This window comes from Hakea prostrata, chromosome 10, assembly GCF_041222555.1.
Source record: "Hakea prostrata isolate BN-2017 chromosome 10, UWA_Hpros_2, whole genome shotgun sequence".
NCBI classification, from domain to species: Eukaryota; Viridiplantae; Streptophyta; class Magnoliopsida; order Proteales; family Proteaceae; genus Hakea; species Hakea prostrata.
Genome location: NC_142609.1, coordinates 40,827,039 through 40,851,182, shown reverse-complemented (window position 1 = coordinate 40,851,182; position 24,144 = coordinate 40,827,039). Strand labels below are relative to the sequence as shown.

The following is a 24,144-nucleotide window of genomic DNA, read 5'->3' as shown; positions in this document are numbered from 1 at the left end:
GGGGCGTTGACTTAATCAACTGTTTCTTCTTGCCACACATTTGTCTTTACATTAATCTAACCTTTTCAGTTTTTGGGAGAAAAAAACAAGTCTTTACGTTACATCAACAGGTGTTGATGTTAGGTTAACAAGATAACAAGAGTCAGATTGCTCAATTCCTCAACATTAAGGAAGTCACCTCTCATGGAGTATACTTAGGACTTCCCTCAAGTATTGGGAAGTCTAAATCCCAAGTATTTTCTTTTCTATATGAGAGATTGAAATCAAAACTAGAAGGCTGGAAGGAAAAATTACTTTCTCAAGGGAAAAGCAATTTTCATTAAAGCAATGGCAAATGCTATTCCCACTTACACAATGTCAAATTTCCTCCTACCAAAAGACATGAGCAATAAATTATCTAGGCAAATTAGGACTTTTGGTGGAAAAAAGGAAATTCAGGCTAAACTGGATTATAGGGGAAACTTGCGTGTCAAAGAATCTGGAGGAATGGGCTTTCGTGATCTCCATTCTTTCAATAAAGCTTTATTGGCCAACGGGATGGAGATTACTAACCCAACCAAATACATTATGGGCAGAACTATGAGGGCCAAATACTTTAGGATTCTACTTTCCTTGAAGCCCGTTCAAAAAGCCTCTTGGGGTTGGAGAAGCATCATAGCAGGAAGGGATGTCTTAAAAGGGGACTTCTAAGGAGCATTGGAAATGGTTTATCAACGAGGATTTATAGTGATCCTTGGATTCCACTCGTGAATTCCCATTACCCGTGCAAACTCCACATTTACCGGACCATTACTTGTCAATGAGCTGATTGATTGGTCCAAAGAAGTTGGAAAATTAATCTTTTAGATTCACTATTTAGTCAAGAGGAAAAGAAGCTATATTAACAATCCCAATTATGACACAGGAAAAAGAGGACCATTGGGTGTGGGTTTTTCAAAAAATGGTGAATTTCAAGTTAAAACAGCATATCATTGTATTCAAAATACCACCCCGATATGGGTCTTTCCAACTATTCAATTTCAAGAATAAACTGGGGTAGAATTTGGAAAATTAAAACATTACCCAAGATTAAAACATTCATGTGGAAAGCTGCACATGAGGGAATAGCTACCCAACAGCTTTATTTGAAAGAATAGTAGCTTGCGCCAATATGCTTGTTATGCACATCCCAGGTTGAAAGTGTAATGCATGTTTTATTTCATTGTGACCATGCAAAAGCTTGCTGGAGGGCTTCCCGGTGGTTGATACATCGAATTTGTGGGAAATAGTATGCATGATTGGTTAGATTTTTTGGACTACAAATTCCATGGATGTAATCAACGTGATATTGTTTTTACTATTTGCGGTATTTTATGTTGGGTGATATGGAATGACCGAAATGAAATGTTATTTCATGGGAAAAATCATTCTCTTACCCGTTCTATTAATTGGATGTCGATTATTAAATGAAATTCCGGTGGCTTCGGGAAAATGTGCGCCAAGAGTCGGTTGTGGTGCGCCCCTATTTTCGGGTTATGCAAGCGATTTGGATGAAGCGATAGTCTGTCGGTCCAGCTTCAAAGTTTTTACGGATGCATCGTGGGATCGACTCTCTCAAATGGCGGGGAGAAGTTGCATTATTGGAGCCCTGCGCGCCGTTTATTTGGGCAAAGCATCTTTTTGTTTTGGTTTTCAGAATCGTGATGGAGCTTGAAGCTATTAGGGATGCTGTTTTTGCAACTCTTGATTTGCGGATATCGCAGTTATCTTTCACTCGATTGCCTTCCACCCATTAAGGCCTTAAATGGCCAAACTCGGTATTTGCCGGGTTAGTTGTGGGCTGGTTCAAGAAATTAAAAGGCTGTCAGGTTGCTTTGATTTTGTCCGTTTTGTTTTTGTGAATCGATCTAGAAATCATCATGCTGATTTTCTTGCCAAAGGGGCTAGGGCTTTTCAGTTAAGTAGAGTTTGGAATGATTTGCCTCCTATGTGTATTGTTAATCCTTCTGTTATCCCCTCTAGATTTAATCTAGAGGCATTTCAATGAATGTCTATTTGGCCAAAAAAAAAAAGATAACAAAATTTTTATTTTAATTTCACAGTTCTTTAATATGAGTGTCACACATCAAATTACTATTTGATCAAAAAACTTTTAACATTTTTTTCCACTTTTTATTATTATTATTATTATTTTGGGGTGGGGGAGATTATGGTATTGGACAAATTTGCAAATAACATTAAGTTGGTGTTTCTGAAGGAAAAAAAAAAAAAAAGAAAACAAAACACTAAGATTGTTGCCATAGCATAAAATGTTCAAAGATGATATGGAGATTTTTATTATGGAAGTAAATGTAGATAGAGTTTTTTCATTTTTCGTTTTTGGTAAGAGGAGTAATTTATTAAGGCCCTATTTGGTTACTTGAGTCTGAAGTTAAAAAATCTAGAGATTTCAAATCTATTGATTTCAAATCTATGGAGTTATTGTTCATAAAAAACTATCTGATTAGCCTTAATCTATGGAGTCATAGTTCAAATATTTAATGTTTTTTATAGCAAGGATGAAATCTCTGGATTTCACCTCATACCCATAAATCTATAGATTCACGTTTTTAGTGTAAAAAGGTGAATTTCTAGATTTCATGAATCAAGGGATTCACACAACCCAAACAGGTATAAATCTCCCATTAATGAACTAGAGATTTCAAATCTCTGGATTCATGTAATCAAATAGGCCCTAAGACAAGCAAATATCCAATTGGTTGATCGCAATTGATAAATGAGGTGAATCTTACAATGAAGGTTTCATTCAAGCCAGAACTTGGAGAAGTAATATCCCTATAACAATTTTTGCTAAGAAACTATTTCGATACGTTGATCTTAGGTTACACTAAGTGCAACTCCACACCGGATCTTCAGTGTAACGAATTGTAATTGATGCACATTAACTAGGGATTCACCATTGACTATGGGTGAAGAGAAATCGCCACCTTTTGATCCTTTAACTCAAAATATAGAGCGTGTATCTTCTAGTTTTTACTAGATGAAGAAGAATATTGGAGAGATCAAAATGCCAATATAGTGATAAATAATTTTCTCTCCTTCCATGGATTAATGAGCATTACCATTTTGGCAGACAGGTAGACAAGTAGACGAAGTCAATTTCTCGAATGTGATTACAATGATGAAGGTGACATCATGGGAGCCAACAAAGTTGCAAATAACACTAAGGTGGTTGGTTTAAGGTTGAAAGATGACATGCGAATAAAAAATTCTCATTACAATGATGAAGGTGAGATCATGGTACTCAACAAATTCGTGAATGACACTAAGGTGATTGTTCTAAGGTTGAATGTTCATGATGATATGGAGATTTCTAATATGGGAGTAATGAAGATGGGGTGTCTAGTAAGAAAACAATTTACAGAGACAATTACCCAACATAGCCTACAACTAAGGAGATAGGGGCCAAAATGATGTGCTTGTCAATAGAAACACCCTACGGGTGAGGGTATCAGCAAGCATGTTGCTCGCCCTTTTTACATATAAAAATGTATAGTAGTAAAATCTATATTTAAGAACAACAACATAGGAAAGAACAAAAAAAAAAAAAAAAAAAGCAAAACCCCCCACAAAAACCCCCCAACAACACCCCATTATTGGTGGCAATAACCATGTTCAAGATAAATTGAGCATGTAACTCCTGTAATGCCCAAGTACTCAAATGGCCTCGCCATGAGAACTCCACCACCCATAAAAGGCATAACGAGTGTAAAGAAAGAATGGCCATTGTTGTCGCGTCAGAAAAGCCCCTATGCCAGATCTCCCATGCTTGCTATCAAACAAAACATCTAAAAAACAAACATTCAAAGCTGGACTTTCTAGTAAGATGATGTTAATGCAAGCTTTTCAAGAGTAGACATGGATACAATATTTAAGATGCAATCCTGCTCAGCTTGGTCATGAAGAACAAATCTCACCGTTATCAAAATTAGTTAATATACTTCATTTCTGCGTGGATTTTTTCTTCCTTCTCGTAGTTTGAAGAACTTAGCTACTCTTCTGTCTGAGAACACTCAAAACAATAGCCTCTAACATGATTATAACTCCAACATTGACCAAAACTGCTAATATGAGAAAGGATGTTTGTCATTAGGGTGAATCTTTAGTTTTTAAAGCTCCAACTTACAATCTTTTTTTTTTTTCTTCTTTTCAAGATTGGCTTTGGTTTTAAATGCAACAACAAGAGAAACAATATTCTTATATTCCTACACGATCTTATCTTAACAGTTTTTGTTAAAAGACTTTCGATATGTTGATCTTAGGCCATTGTAACTCCAACTCTTCATGGAGAATAAATTTTAAGTGAAATGTATTATAGTTGATGCACACTGACTAGGGATGAAAATGAAAATGAGACCATGGTATTGGACTTTTTTTTTTGGTTAAGAAGATTGGACAAATTTGCAAATAACACTAAGGTTGTTGTTTCTATTAAAAAAAAACACTAAAGTTGTTGTCTTAGCATGAAATGTTCAAGATGATATGGAGATTTTTAATATGGAATCAAATGTAGATAAAGTTGTTTCATTTTTCTTTTTGGTAAGAGGAGTATTTTATTGAGACAAGCAAAACTCAAGACCGAGGTACACCGAACATAGCTTGCCTACAATCAAGGAGATAGGGGCCAAGATGACGTGTTTATCAATGAAAGCAACCCTCCGGGTGATGGAATCAACAAACATGTTGCTCGTTGTTGTTACATGTAAAAAAGTATAACCGTGAAATAACCTTTTGATTCTTTAATTCAAAATATAGAGTGTGTATCTTCTAGTTTCTGTTAGATGAAGAAGAATAATGGAGAGATCAAAATGATAATATAGTGATAAATAATTTTTTCTCCTTCCATGGGTTAATGAGCATGATCATATTGGTAGCCAAGTAGACGAAGTCAATTTCTCGAATGTGATTACAACGATGAATGTGACATCGTTGGACTCAAAAAATTTGCAGATAACACTAAGGTGGTTGTTTTAAGGTTGAAAGATGACATGCGAATAAAAACTCTCTTTGATTGCAATGATGAAGGTGAGATCATGGTACTTAAAAAATTCGTGAATAACACTAAGATGATTGTTTTAAGGTTGAACGTTCAAGTTGATATGGAGATTTCTAATATGGAAGTAAATGAAGATGGATTTTCTGGTAAGAAAAATATTTTACAGAGACAATACATTCAACATACCCTACAACCAAGGAGATAGGGGCCAAAACGACGTGCTTGTCAACGGAAGCACCCTTTGGGTGAGGGCATCAACAAGCATGTTGCTCACGCTTTTTACATATAAAAATGCATAGTAGTACAATCTCTATTTAAGAACAACAATATAGGAAAGAAGATGGCAAATATTGGTAGGAGAAGGCGTATCTCGTTGAATACACTGCACAAGCAACTAATTATTGGTAGCAATAATCACGTCCAGGATGAACTGAGTATGTAACTCCTGTAATGCCCAAGTACGCAAATGGGCTTACCATGAAGAACTCCGCCAACCATATGCGGCTTAAAGAGTGCAAAGAAAGGGTGGCCATTGCTATCGCATCAGGAAAGCACCTACGCCAAATCTCCCATGCATACTATTGAACAGAACTTCTGAAAAACAAACATTCTAGTAAGATGATGCTAATGCAAGCTTTTCAAGAGGAGACATGGATACAATATTTAAAATGCAATCGTGGTCAGCTTGGTCATGAAAGAACAAATCTCACTGTTATCAAAACTAGTAAATATACATTATTCCTGCATGGATTTATTCTTACTTCTCGTAGTTCGAAGAACGTAGCTACTCTTCTGTATAAAAACACTTGACTCCAACATGACTATTACTCCAACATTGACCAAAACTGCTAATATGATCGTCATTAGGATGAGTCTTTAGCTTTTAATGCTTCAACTAACAATCTTTTTTCTTAAGATTGGGTCTGGTTTTAAATGCAGCAAGATTCCAGATAAATAATATTCTTATATTTTCACGCGATCTTATCTTAATAGTTTTTGTTGAGAGACTATTTTGATACGTCGATCGTAGGCCACTGTAATTTCAACTCCTCACGACGATTAATTTTTACATAAAATGGATTATAGTAGATGCACATTGACTAGGTATTCTGCATTGACCATGGGTGAAGAGAAATCACCACCTTTTGATTCATTTTTTTTTCCAAAATTATTTTATTGGTGCTCCTCACATATTAAACGGAACCGTTTCTTTCTTTTCTTTACTTATATTATTACAGTGGTTCAGTGTGGTTCGGTTAACTTTGGTCTGCAACAGTAGTCGACGTCTCTGTGCTGGTCTGACTCCTCACTCCGCCATGGACGAAATCTGAATCACAGAGAGTCTTCACTGCAGGCCAGTTTCCAGCAGGTCTCACTCCGTTGAATTCTTCGTTTTTCTTATTCTCTCTCTTCGTTTCCGTATCACCATCACTTGTTTTACTTCAACAATTTATCCATGTCATCCATATTCGAGGAGCAGATTCTGTGCGTGATCGTGTCTGAATTTGTTAGAACTCCGAAGAGACAATGGAGATGATCGGATCAGAGACTGCACGGTAAAGATTTCCAGTCCATCTGTGTGTGTGTATTTTTTAATTTTTTTAATTTTTTGATTTTTAATTTTTGATATTTAGGGTTGTAATTTTTCTGTCTTCTGAATTTGGGTCGTTTCGGTAGTAGCGGCATTGCTCCCTTCCGGATGATTCGTTTCATTTCCCCCTCCGGTTTCCTAGGGTTTTGATTCATCTGGATTTGTTTCGGCAAAATTAGGGTTTTTCATTTACTAATTATGGTTCAACTGTTTGTTTTTTTGGTATTAGGTATCCGTTGGTGATGAATTAGGTTCTACTAACTTGTAAGTAAAGAGAATCTCCGTAATTTATTGCAGCGATCGGTCAGATTATCCCGGTGGAGAGGTCGTTGGGTTGATCAGCTCGAAGTCAACTTGTTATGGCATTTGGTAATCAAATCCTTCCAGTTGAGAACCTTCCGATTTAAACCCTAATTCCGAAGGTTTCGGTGAGGAAGGATTTGGACAAGATTTGATTTTTATTTCTCCTGATCTTCGTTTATCCATATCTGTTTTCCGACAAGCGAGTGTTTCGGATTGATGACCGAAGACCATTCCGTGGCGATTCGTTGAGAATTGGGTTTCGTGCCATTTCATTTCTGGAGTTTGGATGGATTTCAACATAGAAGAGGCAGTAAAAGCCAAGGAGGCAGCAGAGAAGAAATTTGGCGTTAAGGATTTCGCAGCTGCGAGGGAATACGCAGTTAAAGCTCAGAAGGTGTATCCTGAACTGGAAGGCATTACTCAAATGCTGGCCACCTTTGAAGTTTATGTTGCTTCGCTGGTTAAAAATAATGGAGAAATCGATTATTATTCGGTTCTAGGAGTTAATCCGGTTGCAGATGAAGATACTGTTAGGAAACAGTACAGGAAATTGGCGCTGATTCTTCACCCTGACAAGAATAAAACCGTTGGTGCTGAAGGAGCATTCAAGCTTGTTTCAGAAGCATGGACTATGTTATCTGACTGTGCTAGAAGAGCTTCTTATGATCTCAGAAGAAGCAAGAAATCCTCTACTATGGTCAAAACCACCAAGTCTTCAGTCAAGAACCCCAAGGTTAACGCGCGTTCCAAGTCTTCTAATTCTCGCAACCAATCCAATCTTCAAACTTTCTGGACCATATGCACTACATGCCAGGTGCAGTATGAATATCTCCGTGAGTATGTGGATATGAGACTTTCCTGTAAGAACTGCAAGAACAGCTTTCTGGCTGTAGAAACAGCAAAGCCTCCGGAAAATGTTTCTGTTCGCCCTTTCGGCTCTTGGTCAGTTTCCCCTGAGAAGAAGGCTAATGGGAATCATGGATTAAATGGTGTGACATATTATCCGGCCATGACATATTATCCAGCCAGCAATGTAGTTTTCACCGGAACTGGGGTTCAGGGATTCCATTCTGGAGTGGGTCACCAGTATCCAAATGTGACATACCAGTGGAGTCCTTTTCCTGGAACCCCTGCTGGAGTTGCAGGTGTTCATACACAAATCCCAGTTGCTCCGACTGCGTCTACTTCTTCATCTGCTTCTGCTGTTGTTCAACCCAACGGCAAGAATGTCAAAAGGGATGGAGAGAAGATCAAGGCAGCAGCTAGAGCAGCAGCTGTAGTCAGGGTTGAAAAGGATCATTCTGAGAATGACAACGCAGTGAATATTATTGCTTCCTCTGGGTCCTCTGTTCCTAAAATTTCCAATCAAAATGGTGGGGTTGAGAAAAAAAGGAAGGCAGATGAAGGTACTATGGCAACCAGGTGCAAAGAAAGAAAAAAGACCAGAAAGTTGAGATCAGACAATAAAATGAGCAATGGGGTCGGAAATGGTGTGAAGGATGGCAAGCTCCCTAGCACAGGGGAAGCTCCAGCTAAACGTGTCTCTTCCAGACCTGCTTTTAATGCTGTAGAGCTTCTAGTTCAAAAGGCAAGAACAGAAATCAGAAAAAAGTTGGAAGAGATGAAATCCACCGCCGCCACCACTGAGAAGTTAATGGTTCAAGTGAAAGGCGAAAACCCAGCAGAGAAGCTACCGAGGAAGGTTGATACCAACCAAGCTGGAGGCACTGCTGAGTTGCAGAAGAACGAAAATGGAGCCGTTCAATCGGTCTCTATAATCGTCCCTGATCCTGATTTTCATGACTTCGACAAGGACAGAACAGAGGAATGCTTTAAACCGAAACAGATATGGGCTATTTATGATGGCGAAGACGGCATGCCTCGCTTATACTGCCTGATCCGACAGGTTATATCCGTGAAGCCCTTCAAGATACGAATTACCCACTTGAACTCTAAAACCGATAGTGAATTTGGAACGGTCAATTGGTTGGATTCCGGTTTTGTGAAAACTTGCGGCCACTTCAGGACCTGGGAAACTGAGGATTTGGAACTGGTGAACATGTTCTCTCATGTTCTTCAAGGAGCAAAGGCTGGCAGAGGTGGTTGCATTCGGATTTTCCCTAAGAAAGGAGAAATCTGGGCTATCTACAGGAATTGGTCTCGTGATTGGAACAGAACCACGCCAGACCAGGTGAGGCATCAATACGAGATGGTAGAGGTTCTTGATGACTACAATGAAGATTTTGGAATCTGTGTCACTCCACTCGTTAAGATTGATGGGTTCAAGACAGTATATCAAAAGAACCCAGATCAGAAAGCTGTGCGGTTGATTCCTAGAAAAGAGATGTTGCGGTTTTCGCACCAGGTGCCATCATGGTTGCTGGAAGGAGAAGGGTGTGGTAACCTGCCTGAAGGATGCTTGGAACTTGACCCTGCTGCAACCTCGCTCCCTGTAGAACTGCTTCAAGCTGCAAGAGCGACTGCGAGTGTAACGGAAGCAAAGACCCATGCAGATGATAAACCAGAACTAGCTCTTCCTGATAAAATTTGTGAATTGGGAAGCAGTGTAGCACCAAACAATGGGGAAGTAGTGTAGTACCAAACATATAATTATAGGGTTTTGGTTGATTCATGTATTTGGAAAACCAAAAAGAGAATAAAAGTTGAAACTGATTATTGATTCATCATTCCAAGGCGTCTGGGTTTACTAATGCTTTTCCCGTTTTTTGTTTTGTGTGTCTGTGTTTGGTCCTAAAACAGTAATATTTATGCTTCTTAATCCGGCACTTTGGATAGTTGGATTTTGTCCCGTTTTCAATTGCCCAATGATCTTTGCCTTGAAATAGAACAAATGATTCTTACCAAAAATAAATAAATAGAACAATGATTCAAAACTTTTGGCGGAAGCATAACAAGGGCAGGGCATTCATTGGGTGCGTTGGAAAACTCTTTGTAAGAGGAAACACGAGGGAGTTTGGGATTTAGGGATATCAAGTGTTTCCAGAAAGCTTTGTTGGTAAAACAATGTTGAAGACTCTTCAGTAATCAGGGTTGTTTATGGGCCTAGTTAATATCTGCAAAGTACCTTAGGCATCAGTCCTTTTTGAAGGTTGAAACCTCTAGATATTGTTCCTAGGGCTGGAGGAGTGTTTTAGTTGGTAGATATCTACTAATTCCAGGCCTTAAGTAAGCAAGTGGGGAATGAATCCGGATCCTCCCCCCGTCGGGGTAGCACAGAGTGCTTCCTGAAGGGGTTCTCGACCACACAAAACAGTGGGGCCTACGGATGAAATTTTAAATTTTTTTATGTTTTTTCCAAAAAGTGTTTTTCACCGTGGGCCCCACTGTTTTGTGTGGTCGGGAACCGTCGGGGAGCACACGTCGGGGGAGCTAATTCGGACTCGTGGGGAATAGCCTGGAAGCTCTCATCTACAAGGATCTATGGCTACCCTCTTCCCATGTTAGGGCTGTAATTTTTATTTTTTATTAGACCATGGGTTTAAGTTTAGCTTGAACCATCTTAAACCGGTGTCTATACTACTTGTTCAGGCTATGCTATTTGTACTTGGGTTGGTTCATGTATTTGGGTTAGATTAATTTTTGGGTTCATTTATTACGGGCTCTCTCTCTTATTGTGATCGCCGATGTCGTTCTTTGACTGTAATTTTTGTACACAAATTTGTTAGGTTTCATATCCTCTATTTTAGAGGATTCAACTTCTTTCTTGAGCCCCCAAGATGTAGGTCGCAAGACCAAACTCCATCATCAAATCTCTCACCTCTTATTTGTGGTTTTTTTTTTGTTTTACATAAGGATCAAATCTCTTTGACCTAACATTCCCTTTTCACAAAGTCTACTGCTTCTCTTTGTCAAATGGACCTACAAAAGTGAATCAACTGATTGAGTGGCAGACCATACAATGGAATGTTCCTATGCTTCTGTCTCTATTCTCGGCTCAAGAGGTGGAAACAGATCCGGACATTACCAATTCTTTCATTTGACACTCGAGACCCTTGGGTTTGGAGCAAATCATTAAAAGGAAAACTTGCTATAAAACTTGCATATTTTATGTGCCTCTCCATATCTGATTGCCATGGTAATATTGCTTCTTCATCCTCAGTTTCTTCTCATTTGAAATATATTTGGAACATCCTCACCTTAACCAAGGTTAGGCATTTTATTTGGAAAGTATCTCATGAGGCCTTATCTGTATGTGATATTTTATTTTATAAAAGTTCTCCCCCTCCCCAATATGTCTTTTGTGTGCTTCTTCTAATGAATCTATATGTCGTGCATTGTTCTTTTGTCTTTATGCTAAAGAATGTTGGCAATTATCTCCACTTAGAATTGAAACGTCTGAATTTTTAGGTTCTTCAATAGTGGAGTGAATTTCTTTCATTCATTCTAAGTTTCAAGGATATGAGGAAATGCATGTAGTTGATGTTTTATGGACTACTTTGGTTTTGTGTATTTGGAAATCAATAAACAGTTCTATTTCGGTTCCTAATATTATGAACTGGTTCTCTTCTCAAGTTCCTGAAATTTTGGCTGCAAATTCACACATTGTTGGTACCTCTAAAGAGTTTTTCTTGTAATCCAACTGATAACATCTGTATTGATGATATTTTTCAGGTATACACGGATGGAGCATGGTGCAAATCCTCCCAAAAAGTGGTCGTGAAACCATTTTCTGGGATCCTTTAGGCACCTTTCTAGCTGCTCAAACCAAGTATTGCCATGGTTTCTTGGCCACAACAGTTGAGGTGGAGGCCACTAGGGATGGAGTACTTTTTGCTGTCTTTACATGTTGATAGGCTTGTTTTGTTTTGAGATTGTCAATCACTTGTTACTTCTTTAAATTGTTTTGGTTAGTCCATTGATTGGGCTAATTTGAGTCTTGTGAGAAAAATTCAACGATTTTGCTCTAGTTTTTCTTATATTGAGTTCAGGTCTGTTTAATAGGTCTTCCAATTCCTTTGCAAATACAATTGCTTGTGGAACAAGTCGGTTTGATTTTGATAGGTTTTGGTGGTTTGTCCCACAATGTTTCTTCTGTGAAACCACTCTTTTGCTTCCAGGGAGATTACCCTGGATGTTAATATAATATTTAGTATTTGGGCAAAAAAAAAAATTTATTTTGATCCATGAGTCATTTTTCAAAGAGGTTGGACATTGTATTGACACAAGTCCACAAGCCAAAGAATGGAAATAGGTTATGACAGACTTATCCATCATAGATGTGGCCTTCGGAGCTAAGTGGTTTGCCATGTTATTATCATTCTTGGGACAAAAAAAAAGACTTATCATATAGGGAAAATGAAGTGAATGTGAAATTTTAGAATGAATAATGTTGTTTCTTTCGGACATTCCTAAAGGAGTCTTTGGCGTAGGAATAAATTTTTTCTTTTTAGTGTTATTAATTTATATTTTTGACTTTTTTTTCGGGGTATGAAAATGGGATCACAGACCCAAAGAGAAAAACAAACATTACAAGGACTCAGTCAAAGCATTTGACTTTAAAATTGCCATGAAGTCTTGGGGCGGGTCCTGGAAATTTACCACAGTAATGCCTATTGCAAGCCTCATTATTCATTCTTGAAGCCCAATCTGCTGCTCCATTATCTGCTCTTCCTACATAGGAAAATCTAACATGGCGCCTTGAGCCATTAGTTGCCGAATAGAAATTACTAAGGATTGATATTTCCTTAGATCCATTGCTTGAAATTCAAGCATAGTAACTACCTTTTGAGAATTCGTCTCCATTTGAATTAGCCATGCTCCCATGTCTAGAGCAAATCTTAGTACTTCTTTAATCGCTAGCAATTCTGCTTCCAAAACCTCACACATCCTCTCTTTCTTTGCAAAACCAACTCAAAATTTGCCATCTTGATCACAAATAATAGCCCCCTAACTGGGTAATATTATCCCGAGTGCTCACCGACACATCAGTATTGCACTTGAACCATCATCTACGAGGACACATCCAACCCTGTCGCCTCTTTTCCTGCAACGGGTGGAGAGTAGCTGTTATACTTTACTCCCAAGCGTTCTTTACCATCATATAATACTCTTGTATGATAGTATACCCATTTCCGAGTCTGATATAAGCTTCATCATGAACATCTTTATTCCTCGAACCCCATAAAAAATATACAATACATCTAAATTTTTCCACCCACTCAGTAGCGTTGCATGTCCACCCAAATTCACATTTAGCCATTCATTTTTTACTTTTACTCAAGTAATTTTTGACAGTGTTTAGTACAATTTACACCATCTAATTATATTTACCACGAAAAAAATATATACAAAAACTGTAAAGACAGCTCTCTAATTGAGTTAGTTGAAAAGCAAAGTGTTACCAAATTTGCAAAATTAGAATATTCAAGAGAGAGGAAAATCCAAGATTTGACCGGAAAAAATCTTAAAAGGAAATCCCACTGCAACGGTACTTAAATTCAAGATTCTAGAAAAGCTTCCTCGTGCTTGGTGATTAAAGCTTCTGCAACTTGGCTCCTGTTCCTTTGAAGAAACCATTGCCGCGTTATGGCGGGGAAGAAGGGTAAGGGAAAGCAGAAGATCGAAATCAAGCGCATTCAACACGAAAAACATAGACAGGTTACATTCTCAAAACGACGGAATGGGTTGTTCAACAAGGCAACCGAGCTTAGTATCTTGTGTGGAGCAGAGGTTGCATTGATGGTCTTCTCTCCGGCTGGTAAAATCTATTCTTTCGCTCACCCCTCTGTTCATTCGATGATCAACCGCTACGTCGATGGGGTAGACTCTGTTGTCCCGAACAAAGATGCTGTGATTCCACACGGAGATGATTTTGTCCGAGAACTTAGCCGGCAACTCACCCAAGTAACACAAGAACTCGCAACTGAGAAGAAGAAAGCAGAGACCTTAAATGGGTTGAAGGCAGATCAAGTGCTGGATTGCTGGTGGGAAAAGCCCATTGACGAACATGATGTGGCTGAGTTAAAGAAGTTGATGGTGGCTATGGAAGAGTTTAAGAAGAATGTGAACAGACGTGCTCATGATTTGATGTCCATGGAAGCCTCTTCTTCATCACCTTCACCATCGTTCTCCCCAGTAAATCCTGATCCTCTGGATTTTGTTATCCCTGCCTCAACAGTGTCTGAGGTAAATACTTCATGCGCTGCTCATGATGGATTTCAGATGGATTTTGGTCTTAATGACTTCCAAGGCCTTGACGACTTCGATTCTTGTTCTTGGTCCTCGTTTGAAGAGTAGTTTGAATGTAGCTAGGTTGATTTTTGAAATCAGTAGAGGTAGTCTTCAGGACTTAGCACCATTAGTTTTCAGACTTGTATCCTGGATCTTCTAGCCGGAAACCATTTGTATTTTCTTGCTTCCATCTTTAAATATTTAGTGTCTTTGAAGGAACAAATGGAATTGTGTATACTTTCTGAATTTGTGTTTGTTCTTTTTATGAGTTTTGGGAAAACTAAGACAGATATGTTCTATTTGTTGATGGAAAATAGAATTTTATTAGATTCTTGTACTACTGGCTTGTTGGATTATTGGGCATATTTACTCACTTTTATTGTGTTTATGGTTGCTTGTGATGGTTCGTTGCCTCACATTAAATTTTTGTCATGGAAAACTGAGTTTTATTAGATTCTTGTACGACTCTTTAGCTTAGTTCCTCACATTAATTGTGTTTATGATTGAATATCAGAAGTGGGTTGGCATGTTTTTTTTTCATTGGTTGGTTGGTTGATTGGTTTCACTGATGTATGAAAGAAGAGAGGAATACCAGACCACATACTTGATGGGGGTATTGTTGACATGATCTTGTAAAAGGTTATCATTTATTGGAAATCAATGATATGCATAGCATTCAGGTCTCAACCCTCTTTGGATTGGTAAAACTGCATTCAGGAGCATTTGAGGAGTAAATTAATAATCTCCCCCTCTCTCTCTGCCATCCCATGAAGAAGAAGCATGCAAGTCCAACATCCTTACTTTTTTGTTGCTGAAAACCCTAAACCCAACCCTTTCCCATTCTAAAAGTTTTGCTTCAGATTCTAATTCTAATAATATTGAACTCTGGCCAGATTTTAGTACTTTATTCCTGCCAAACTATGAACTCTTGAATTTTAAGCACAATTCTTAGAACTACAGAAGCATGTTTAGATGTGCATGCTTTGCCCACTAATTCTAGTCCTCAAAATCACAACAGTGAAGTGATCGTATTCATCTTCCTTTTCAAAGCCTTAGAGCTTATACGCATAGATGCAGATTCAGAGCCTAATTAGGCTGTTTGCTCTTGGAATGTATAAATATCCATGTAATATGACAAGATTCAAGCTCTTGTTGCTTTGATTGTATTGCCTTTTGCAGACCGCATCTCACAAGGATTTAAAGCTGCTGCTTTTGTCTTCATGCTTGTTGATCCGCCTAGCTTTCACATTCTGTGATTCTTATCATGCTATTGGTCCTAAAGCTGATAATCTGAGATCTTTTGTCATTCTTCCTGCCCAAGTTTTATGGGCTTCGAGTTGTTGCTATTACTGTTTGTCTTTTCATGGTTGGACTTCTGGTGCTTCTGGTGAATTTTGTCTAAATCAAGAGCTGTGGATCACCAAAAGGAGAATCTTTTCAACATTGATGAGATCTGCTGCTTGAATTGTAAGTTTCTGTCTTATGATGAAGAGAAGATGAGATCAGATGCAAAGCCATCTTCAATAAGGCACACAACAGCGGGTTTTATTGTTGAGGGCCTTTTGGGTTCTTTGTTGATTGCATCATAGTCGTGGTCTTTATACTCTGTTTGACTGGATTAGAATTTTTTAGATTATCTTCTTCTCAAGCAAAAACTAACCAAACTTTCCTTCCCGTCAAGGAATGGGCCTTCCAGGACAGGGAATCATTATATGGTAATGGTTGGATTCCCTGGGAGCAAAAAAAAATGCAACTCATAAACTTACAGGCCAAGTACTGATGTCTTCAATAACCCCTCTCACCCCATAAGGAACAGGGGAGTTGCTGTTCAACATGTTAATCGCTGCTTAGCACTTTATTTGATCATTTTGGTAGCTTTTGCTCTAATCAATGCTTTTTTTTGTTACACTTGGTCAGTTTTAATTTGCCGATGTCTCAAACAAAGAATACATTTTCCGGAGGATAAAAACACTAACATTTCTGTTTGTGGAAGAAAAATCTCAATCTTTCTAAAACAAATGATGCATTTCCTTTCTAAAAATGCTAATAAGATCATATAATCAGACTTTGCATGTTAATGATCAGTTGTAAAGCTCATCTGCTAAGCACTTCTCCTCCTCAAAGAAATGTTGAAGAGGCTGAACTTCCCTCTATAATAGAAAAATACTTTTGGAGGTCAAGTGACCACAGCAGACTGCCTGAAGAAAGGTTTTAAGCAAAGGCACATACTGTCAAAAAGAATAGTGAAACCCTAATAATTCAATTTAGCAAGCCTTGGATTTGCACTGGAGTCAGTTCCAGTTCCTATTCAGTCTGCACTTTGATGATTTAACCTTTCACTTCTACTGTAGAGCATAGAATTTACATGAAAAGGATTAAAATAATCAAATACATTCACATGTTTTGAGTATACCATATTGTAAGCATTTCCAAAGGGTTGGTTGTAGGTCACATTCACCATTAGGTAAGCATTTCCAAACAAAAACCTCATTGTTTTCCACATTCATTAATTGTTTCTTGAATTAGATACATTCCTTTTTAAGTTTTCAGCAGACCTATAAATTTTCTTCCATCCCCAAAAGAATTAGTCCAAATTTCACTGGCATTGTCCGATCTCACCCCAATACACAAAGGGTTGGTTGTAGGTCCAACAGGCCTCTCCTTTCCATCCAATGAACTTTTGTCACAAGCATTCACAACCTTCACATTTGGGACCATCTCTGCACTTCCCCATGCTCTTGCATCCAACCACTTCCCCTTCCACTCCAACCTTCTCTCAAATTCCTCCAACAATGCTGCAGCTCCCATTTTCAGTGGTTGGTTGCCTGATTTCTTGTGATGGTTGGTTTTTAATGGGTTCATTAGATTCTCTCTCAGACACACACACAACTCTGACATCACACAAAGTCCAAAATTCCTTACTTTCCAGCTGAAAAACTCCTAACCCCAACTCTTCCCCATTCTAAAAGTTTTGGTTCAGATTCTAATTCTTATAATTCTGAACTCTGGTCACCGAGTTTCTGCCCAACTATGCTTGAATTTTAAGCATAATTCTTAGAACTACAGAAGCATATATAGATGTGCATGCTGTCACCACTAATTCCAATCCTCAGAACTTAAGAAGTTCAATTTAGTTGCTGAATCAATAGTAGGCTAAAGAATGGAGGTTGAACTTAGAAGAAAAAAATAAGGAAAAAAGAGGAAAAAAATATTATTAGTTGCAAAATGAGAAAGAGAACTTCCAACAGTGGGTGTTGGGTGGGAAAAAAGTTAAATACTATGAAGTACATTATCTCCCCCCCCCCCCCCACCCCAACCCCCTGTTCGTCCAAAATTCTTTTTATAATTTTTTCTTTAAACTCTGAGGATTTGTGTTCTTCCTGAAGATGTTGTTCATCTCTTTTTCAGCTACTCGAGACATTGTTCCTCATCTCTTGCTCTTCTCTATCCACTTATCTGCAAATACGTTGGCAGGGGACTTACTTTTCAGGCATATGAACAGTAAAGGTTTGATTCCATTTCTCTTTTTGATTATTTATGTATAGGGATGAGATTCTATTGTCGATTCTGTTGGTTTATTGTGTTTCACCATCCGTTGCACCAAGGCCCGCCCCTTGATTCTGTTGGTTTATGTAAAATATAAAAACTAAAAACATTGGTCTTGTTTGTGAGTGCCACAGTAAGAAATTGCATTTTACAAGTTCTCAGAGGCTGTGTAATTATTGTACTCTGACATGAACTTCCTAGTGTTCTTGTGGTTTGATTACATCTCTATCACTAAATTCCAACAAATTTTTTGCACATTTAGAAATACCTTCTAATTTGATTATAATAGAATGAGAAATCCCCTTATGGTGTCCTTAACTGCCCTGTATGTTTTTGATCATATACATTCCAGTCTTGAGTCTCTGTTTTCTGTACTAGATACTGAAGTAGAAAAGGGGAAAAAAGATCAAGGAGCAGAAAAGAAAAGCAGGCTTTACTGGTAAACCTATGGGTTTATACAGTGAAGAACATATCCTTCCTGCCAATGCGGTGGTGCCTGTCCCATCTTCCATAGACCCTATTGTTGCAGCATTTTGTCTATAACTCTGTGGGAAAAGATACATTTGAGGTAATGTGATTAACAAGTGTTTTACCACCAAATGATTTTCCCCGGAGCATTAAGATGGCTTTCTAACTTGGTAAATGCTGTTATCCAGGTGTCACTAATAGGAAGTTTATTCTCATCTGCCAATTTCAGTTGAAGAAGGCAGCACAGGCTCAAGAAGGCCTTGAGAGTTGGAAAACATCTGGTTCTTTGGTGTTGATACCTAATGATGCAGAGCTGGTTGTTTGTAATTCGGATGTTATTGTCTGCACCACCTCAATTTCCCAATGAATTAGCTTTTTTGTCTTCAAGTTTCTTCACTAATCATATTTCTGCAAGTCTCTTTCTTTCTGCTTTTGCTTCCTTGTTCATCGAGGAATCTCAAAGCTTTACCGATTGATTTCTAAAACATTGAAGCTAAACAGGAGGAAATTCACAGATTAAGCTCTTTATTATTACTTGAATTTCATTTTTCTCTTTTTTAGTGATTGGACTGTGACTTTTCTGGTTTCAGCAATGGTCGATCTTTCAATCACAACACTCATAGTTCAAGTTTTCGTATGATCATTTAAGATTCTATGTATCGTGATTGCGTGCTTCACCAATCCAACCAAATTTTACCAAAAACTGATTTAACCAGATTGATCTAAGGAAAGAGAGAAATAATTATTTATTTACTTAGGATAAAAAATAATTGCATCATTATCTGATTAATTGAATCATTAATTAATTAATAGAAAATCCTAGCAGTATCCTTCCATAATAACAACTAACTATGTCCAAGACTCAGCTAACCAACATCTTTGTTGCTATAGAATTTGGGGCATGTATATCAATACTGTGTCCATCTCCATTCCAAATTCAAATGTGGATGCGCATGACCAGAATCTACCGAAACACATTTGATTGTTTAGGGCCAAAACATCCATATAATGTATCAGTCTATACGAAGGTTTTGTAAACCATTTAAACAATACAGATACAACTTCTAATCCAATCATGCACAAGAATTTATCCTTGATGTTCCCTAATAAGAGTACATTTAGTAACTCTCTCTATCACAAAATGTTTCCTCATTCTCAAAACATTAATGCCATTAGTTCTCTTGAACCTCAATCATAGTGAGCCAAAGAATGTGTTCGCACTACACAATAATAGGGTTGTCAAGCACCTAGCTAATAAATGTCTATCCCTTTATAGATATCCAACACAAAGTAAATCTGGTTTAGTGATACATATATCCAAGATATACTGAATCAAAAAATCCATGTAAGTTTAGAATGCATCATGAGCATAGTATGCCACACTTAAGGTGTTCTATATCAACAAAAGGAAGAATAAAAGCTTAAGTTTAGCCACAGAGATGTAAGCCACATTTAAGGTGTTCTATATCAACAAAAGGAAAAATAAAGGCCCCAAGTGTAGCCACAGAGATGTAATATACCCATATTAAGAGGCACAGCAAGCAGAATCAAGATGTAAATTTGTTAACTGTAGTATAATATAGACTCCTACATGCCCTCCATCAGTATATACTTGAATCCATCAGCACCTTTGCACCTCCCAGACCTTGTTTGGCTTGTCAAACCTCAGGATCCATTCATCAGTTATGCGCTGAGTCACATGACCCTCCTCTTTGCATCGCTCAGTTGCAATGTTGATCATTGATTCGAGGTCTAATGCCTGCTGCCTGAATGTCCTGCTCTCAAAAGTTGCACGGCTCCTTATCATAGCACGTATACGGGGAAGAGATCTGGTTTTGAACGTCGAAGCATTAACCACTGCTGCAAACCCAGTGAGCATCACTTTAATGTCATCACTGATCTCACTGGTCTGATATTTAAAAGCATTTATCATCCCACTAAAAAGAAGACATTCCAAATCCTCAACAATATAAAACTCACCCCAGTTGTTAAAGATCTTCCCAATTGTCTCCATCGTCATACGCCTATGTGGTTCACTCTCATCTTTAAGCCCTTCAACTATTCTCCATATTGTATCAATGGCACCAATTCTCTTTGCAATCTCCAGAGTTGTATCTACAAGTTGCTTATCATAAATTATATTATCTGCTACCGTCTTTCTAGGCCAGAAGCAAGGAAAGAAGTAGGGCACAATCGTATTACTAATGTAGTAGGCCTCTACTCCTTGTGTGCTCACACATTGCTTCACCACTATCAACACAGTTTTCTTCGTCTCTTCATCAGAAGTTTTAAAACACCGAATAAGCCTGTTCATCAGTTCTTTCGTATTATAATTAGCAGATTTTGCACTCATAAGTGGAATTATAAACCCAACTGCCTTGAAAAAAGGAGCTAATACGTTTTCATTCCAATAGTCTGAGCAAATCCCCTGCCACAAAAGCTTCAACACTGAATGAAAGCTTTCTATTCCATATGGTGCAACTACCTCAGCAAGAGCAGACACAGACAATGCAGTAACTATTTTTACTTCATGATTTTCATCCTTGAGACCCTTTTCTATGATTTCCAAAAGGGAATTAAGATGGGGAAGAACTTCACTTCGCATCAAGATTGCAATCTGCTGCACAATCTTGATTCCTATATAACGAGATTTCGAAGATACCTTACTTCGACAGAAAATTTTCAAGAGGGGAAACAATGTAGGAATTCCCAACGTAGATGCGACAACACCAAAAACCCTGGTGACGATTTCAGTCCAAGATTCATCCTTTTCCTTTTCGATTCTAGCTTCTTGTTCTCGTTTGTCTAAAACCTCCCACTGCCTTCTCGTCCTCTTCTGAATTGAAGGACGTTGCTCTGATTCTGTCCCGATAGCGATTTCTGGTTCTGGTTCTTCAAAGAGGTCGAACCCGCTTCTTCTACGCCTCCTGCTCTTCTGAATTGACTGTTCATCCATCATCATGTTGGGTGTCTTGAATTATTTGGATGTTACTATTTATAGTTTTCGTTAAATAGAATTTAAGTTAATTACAATCACCGGATAAAATCGAAATTAACACTAGAATTAGGGTTTTAAGTTTCCTTATAAATAGTCTCTAAACAATTTAGGTGAATAGGCAAAACCAAGTTGACAACAAGACACTGTAGACAATTACGTATATTTTTTCAGTTTTTTACTTCCCACATGTGAAATATCACTATTTGACCCTTTCAATATTGAGAATAATTTTTAAAAGTAAAATAATGAATATGAATGTCATTCCTAATTAAAATCTAACTCCTCAATCTCTATTTATTTTCTCCTACCACCTCATCTCTCATCTCTTCTTTTCAACTTGTTTATTCTCTTCTTTTCTATAAGCTTAAGAAAAATTTGGAAAAAAAATATTTTCCACAATTAGGTATTCATTTTCTTTCTCAATTTATTTCTCGTTTCTCCTTTTCTCTTTGTTTTGTTATTCTTCTTATTCGATTAATTCTCTATTTCTTTATTTATTTTGTAATTTTTGTTATTTGATAATATATTGTGAATAAAATGTCCATAGTTAGTAGGGTAGCTAACTATCATTGGTTTGCATCTCTTAGCTTAAAAAACAATTTCTTTGATTTGAAATCTTCCTTTACCAAAGAAATTTTTGTTTACATCTAACTTTTATGTATATAATATTTTTGTATTATTACTTTAATTTACTTATATTTATTGAAAAAATATCATTATCAATAATTTACCTATCTTTTTCAAATATAGGTGGACCCCATAAAATATGGTGGGCTTATTCCATAATATAATAAAATAATTCAGAAGTAGAACCCTCAATAGGTGTTATAAGAGTCCAAAATGCAGAAAAGCATTACTTCCCCAACAAAAAGGTTATCTGAACTTTTATTCTTTGCCCCCCAATGTTGAATCCTGGTTTCGCCCCTACTTTAAAGTTTCTATCACATTAATTTTTTCCCCTTTTTTTGGAGAACTCTTTTTCACTTAGAAGAAAAAAAAATCTTCCAAAAAGATTTTTCATCTTGTATTCACAATATCTTCTACTTAGAAGTGGAAAAAACTCGCAACATTTTTTGTTTTTTTTTTAAGAAACTCTCAACATGAATGTCATAAAATATAAAACCAATGATCAGATTGTGGATCATAGCCTTCCATCATACTACATATTTAGAGATCAATAAAATATCTCATCAGTGATTTAATAACTTGGATTTGAACTATAGTAGTATGAATCTTTATTTTTATAACCTGCCAGTATGGGGTCTATAAAACCTTTGAAGGTTATTCCATTGGTAATGACTAACATTTCTTAGTGAAGAAATTACGACCATCCTAGGATTGTTTAATTAGTAAGACCAACGCTTCTTTTATGAAGATATCATTAATTCGACTCCAACTTATAGTATATGTATATCCCCATTGCCCTCCCTCCACCCCCACAAAAAAAAAAAAATTCATGCATTCACCTTTCTAAGAAGGTATATATTATACCCCTCCCCATCCCCAAAAAAAATAACAATAAAAATAAAAATATTCTTACTTACTTTGGAACAGCATTAGCGTTGGAGGTAATTTACACGGCTGGCTTGACTTAGAAAAAATGGAAAAAATCAAAAGAGTATTTAACTATTCCCTGACCCTTGTCGAGGAATAGTTAAATACTCGTATTCAAATTACAGACATCCGTTTAGGAGAACTTATACTTAGCAAATTACTAAAACTCAGAACAGTATTATTCTAAAAAACTTTTTATAGTCAGCCCATAAGTAGAGGTGCAAAATTGACCCACCCACCCTAAGCACCCTAAGCCACCTGAGCCCCATTAGGGCTTAGACTCAAGATTTTAGCCCTGATGGCAGGTTAGGACCAAAATATTATCACCTTGCTTAGGGAAAGGCGGATCTAAGATTACTCTTTGGGCTGCCGGGCCTGTCTCTATCCGTCCTGATGCTTGATCTCAATAAATTAAGAACATGGACAAAGATATGACCGATCAAGGTCAGGGCTATGTATAGGGTCAATCAGGGCTAGGGACAAGGCGAATCAAAGCCAAGGACAGAGCCAAATATATGACCACTCAGGACTAGGGCTAGGAATAGGGCCAAACCAGGGCCATAGACAGCACCAATCAAGCTGAAAATGGACTTCACTTGGCTTCGTGAGGCTTAGAGCCCAAAGACAATAATCATTGACCCTGAATTAGGATCAAAGCGAGAATGGATATAGATTATAAATATAACTGAACTTGAAATTGCAAGAGCCCGACCCGGCCCGACCCTGTTACGGCCCTACCCATAAGCAAATAAACCAAGCTACATAACAAAACTGTCAAAATGATGAAAAAACACACATCAAATATTAGATCTACATGATTCACCTAAAAGCCACACCCATAAGCAAATAACGGTCTTATTCATGAGAAGCATTTACATAGATTTTTCTTTTAATGCCCACTACCATCCTGACACACCAACCATCTTCCTTCACTGGGATTGAGACCCACAGCAAACATGAAGAATACAGCCCTAACTCATTTATTCCCTCCCCCCCCCCCCCCCCCCCCCCCCCCAAAAAAAAAAAAAAAAACACACACACACACACAAAAACCCTATTTACAAAAGAATGAGTGAAGCCCCAACTCCAGCAAAAAAGACCAAAATAACCATCTTGAAACACCCTCAAACCCATCCTCATACACGTTACGCCACAACACACTCTATGACAACATATAAGTGTTGGGGACTTGGAATCTGAAACACCTACGAAAAATCTCAAGATAAGACAAGCCTCCATTGCAAGAAAATTAAAACTGCCGTTCTAACTTAATTGCACGGAGAACCAGGCTAACAAAATCCAATCAGACCGGAGCTTCATAATGGCCTTGCTCATACATTTTGAATAGCTGTTTCAAGATCAAAATGGCATTACGTAAATCTTACTTGATTACTTTTGACAACTGCAGGTATGGAGAAACGGAGCAATCACATCCCATCAGGAAAAAAAAATTACATC

General features: G+C 37.6%; 3 protein-coding genes across 3 annotated transcripts; 2 read left to right on the top strand and 1 right to left on the bottom strand.

Moving 5' to 3' along the window:
• The first annotated feature begins 6,281 nt into the window (after nucleotides 1–6,281).
• On the top strand, nucleotides 6,282–9,708 carry LOC149002986 (uncharacterized). The gene is made up of 2 exons (XM_089138352.1): nucleotides 6,282–6,591; nucleotides 6,856–9,708. The coding sequence occupies exon 2, from the start codon at nucleotides 7,216–7,218 to the stop codon at nucleotides 9,523–9,525; it is 2,310 nt and encodes a 769-aa protein (XP_088994478.1). The 5' UTR covers nucleotides 6,282–6,591; nucleotides 6,856–7,215; the 3' UTR covers nucleotides 9,526–9,708.
• Nucleotides 9,709–13,406: 3,698 nt separating this feature from the next.
• Nucleotides 13,407–14,186, top strand: LOC149002985 (agamous-like MADS-box protein AGL61). The gene has a single exon (XM_089138797.1). The coding sequence runs from the start codon at nucleotides 13,476–13,478 to the stop codon at nucleotides 14,184–14,186; it is 711 nt and encodes a 236-aa protein (XP_088994923.1). The 5' UTR covers nucleotides 13,407–13,475.
• Nucleotides 14,187–18,893: 4,707 nt separating this feature from the next.
• Nucleotides 18,894–21,090, bottom strand: LOC149002984 (uncharacterized). Its single transcript, XM_089138796.1, has 2 exons — nucleotides 20,115–21,090; nucleotides 18,894–19,994 (listed from the first exon to the last, which is right to left on the bottom strand). Exons 1-2 carry the CDS (start codon nucleotides 21,088–21,090, stop codon nucleotides 19,756–19,758), a joined length of 1,215 nt encoding a protein of 404 aa, XP_088994922.1. The 3' UTR covers nucleotides 18,894–19,755.
• Between the last annotated feature and the right edge of the window lie 3,054 nt (nucleotides 21,091–24,144).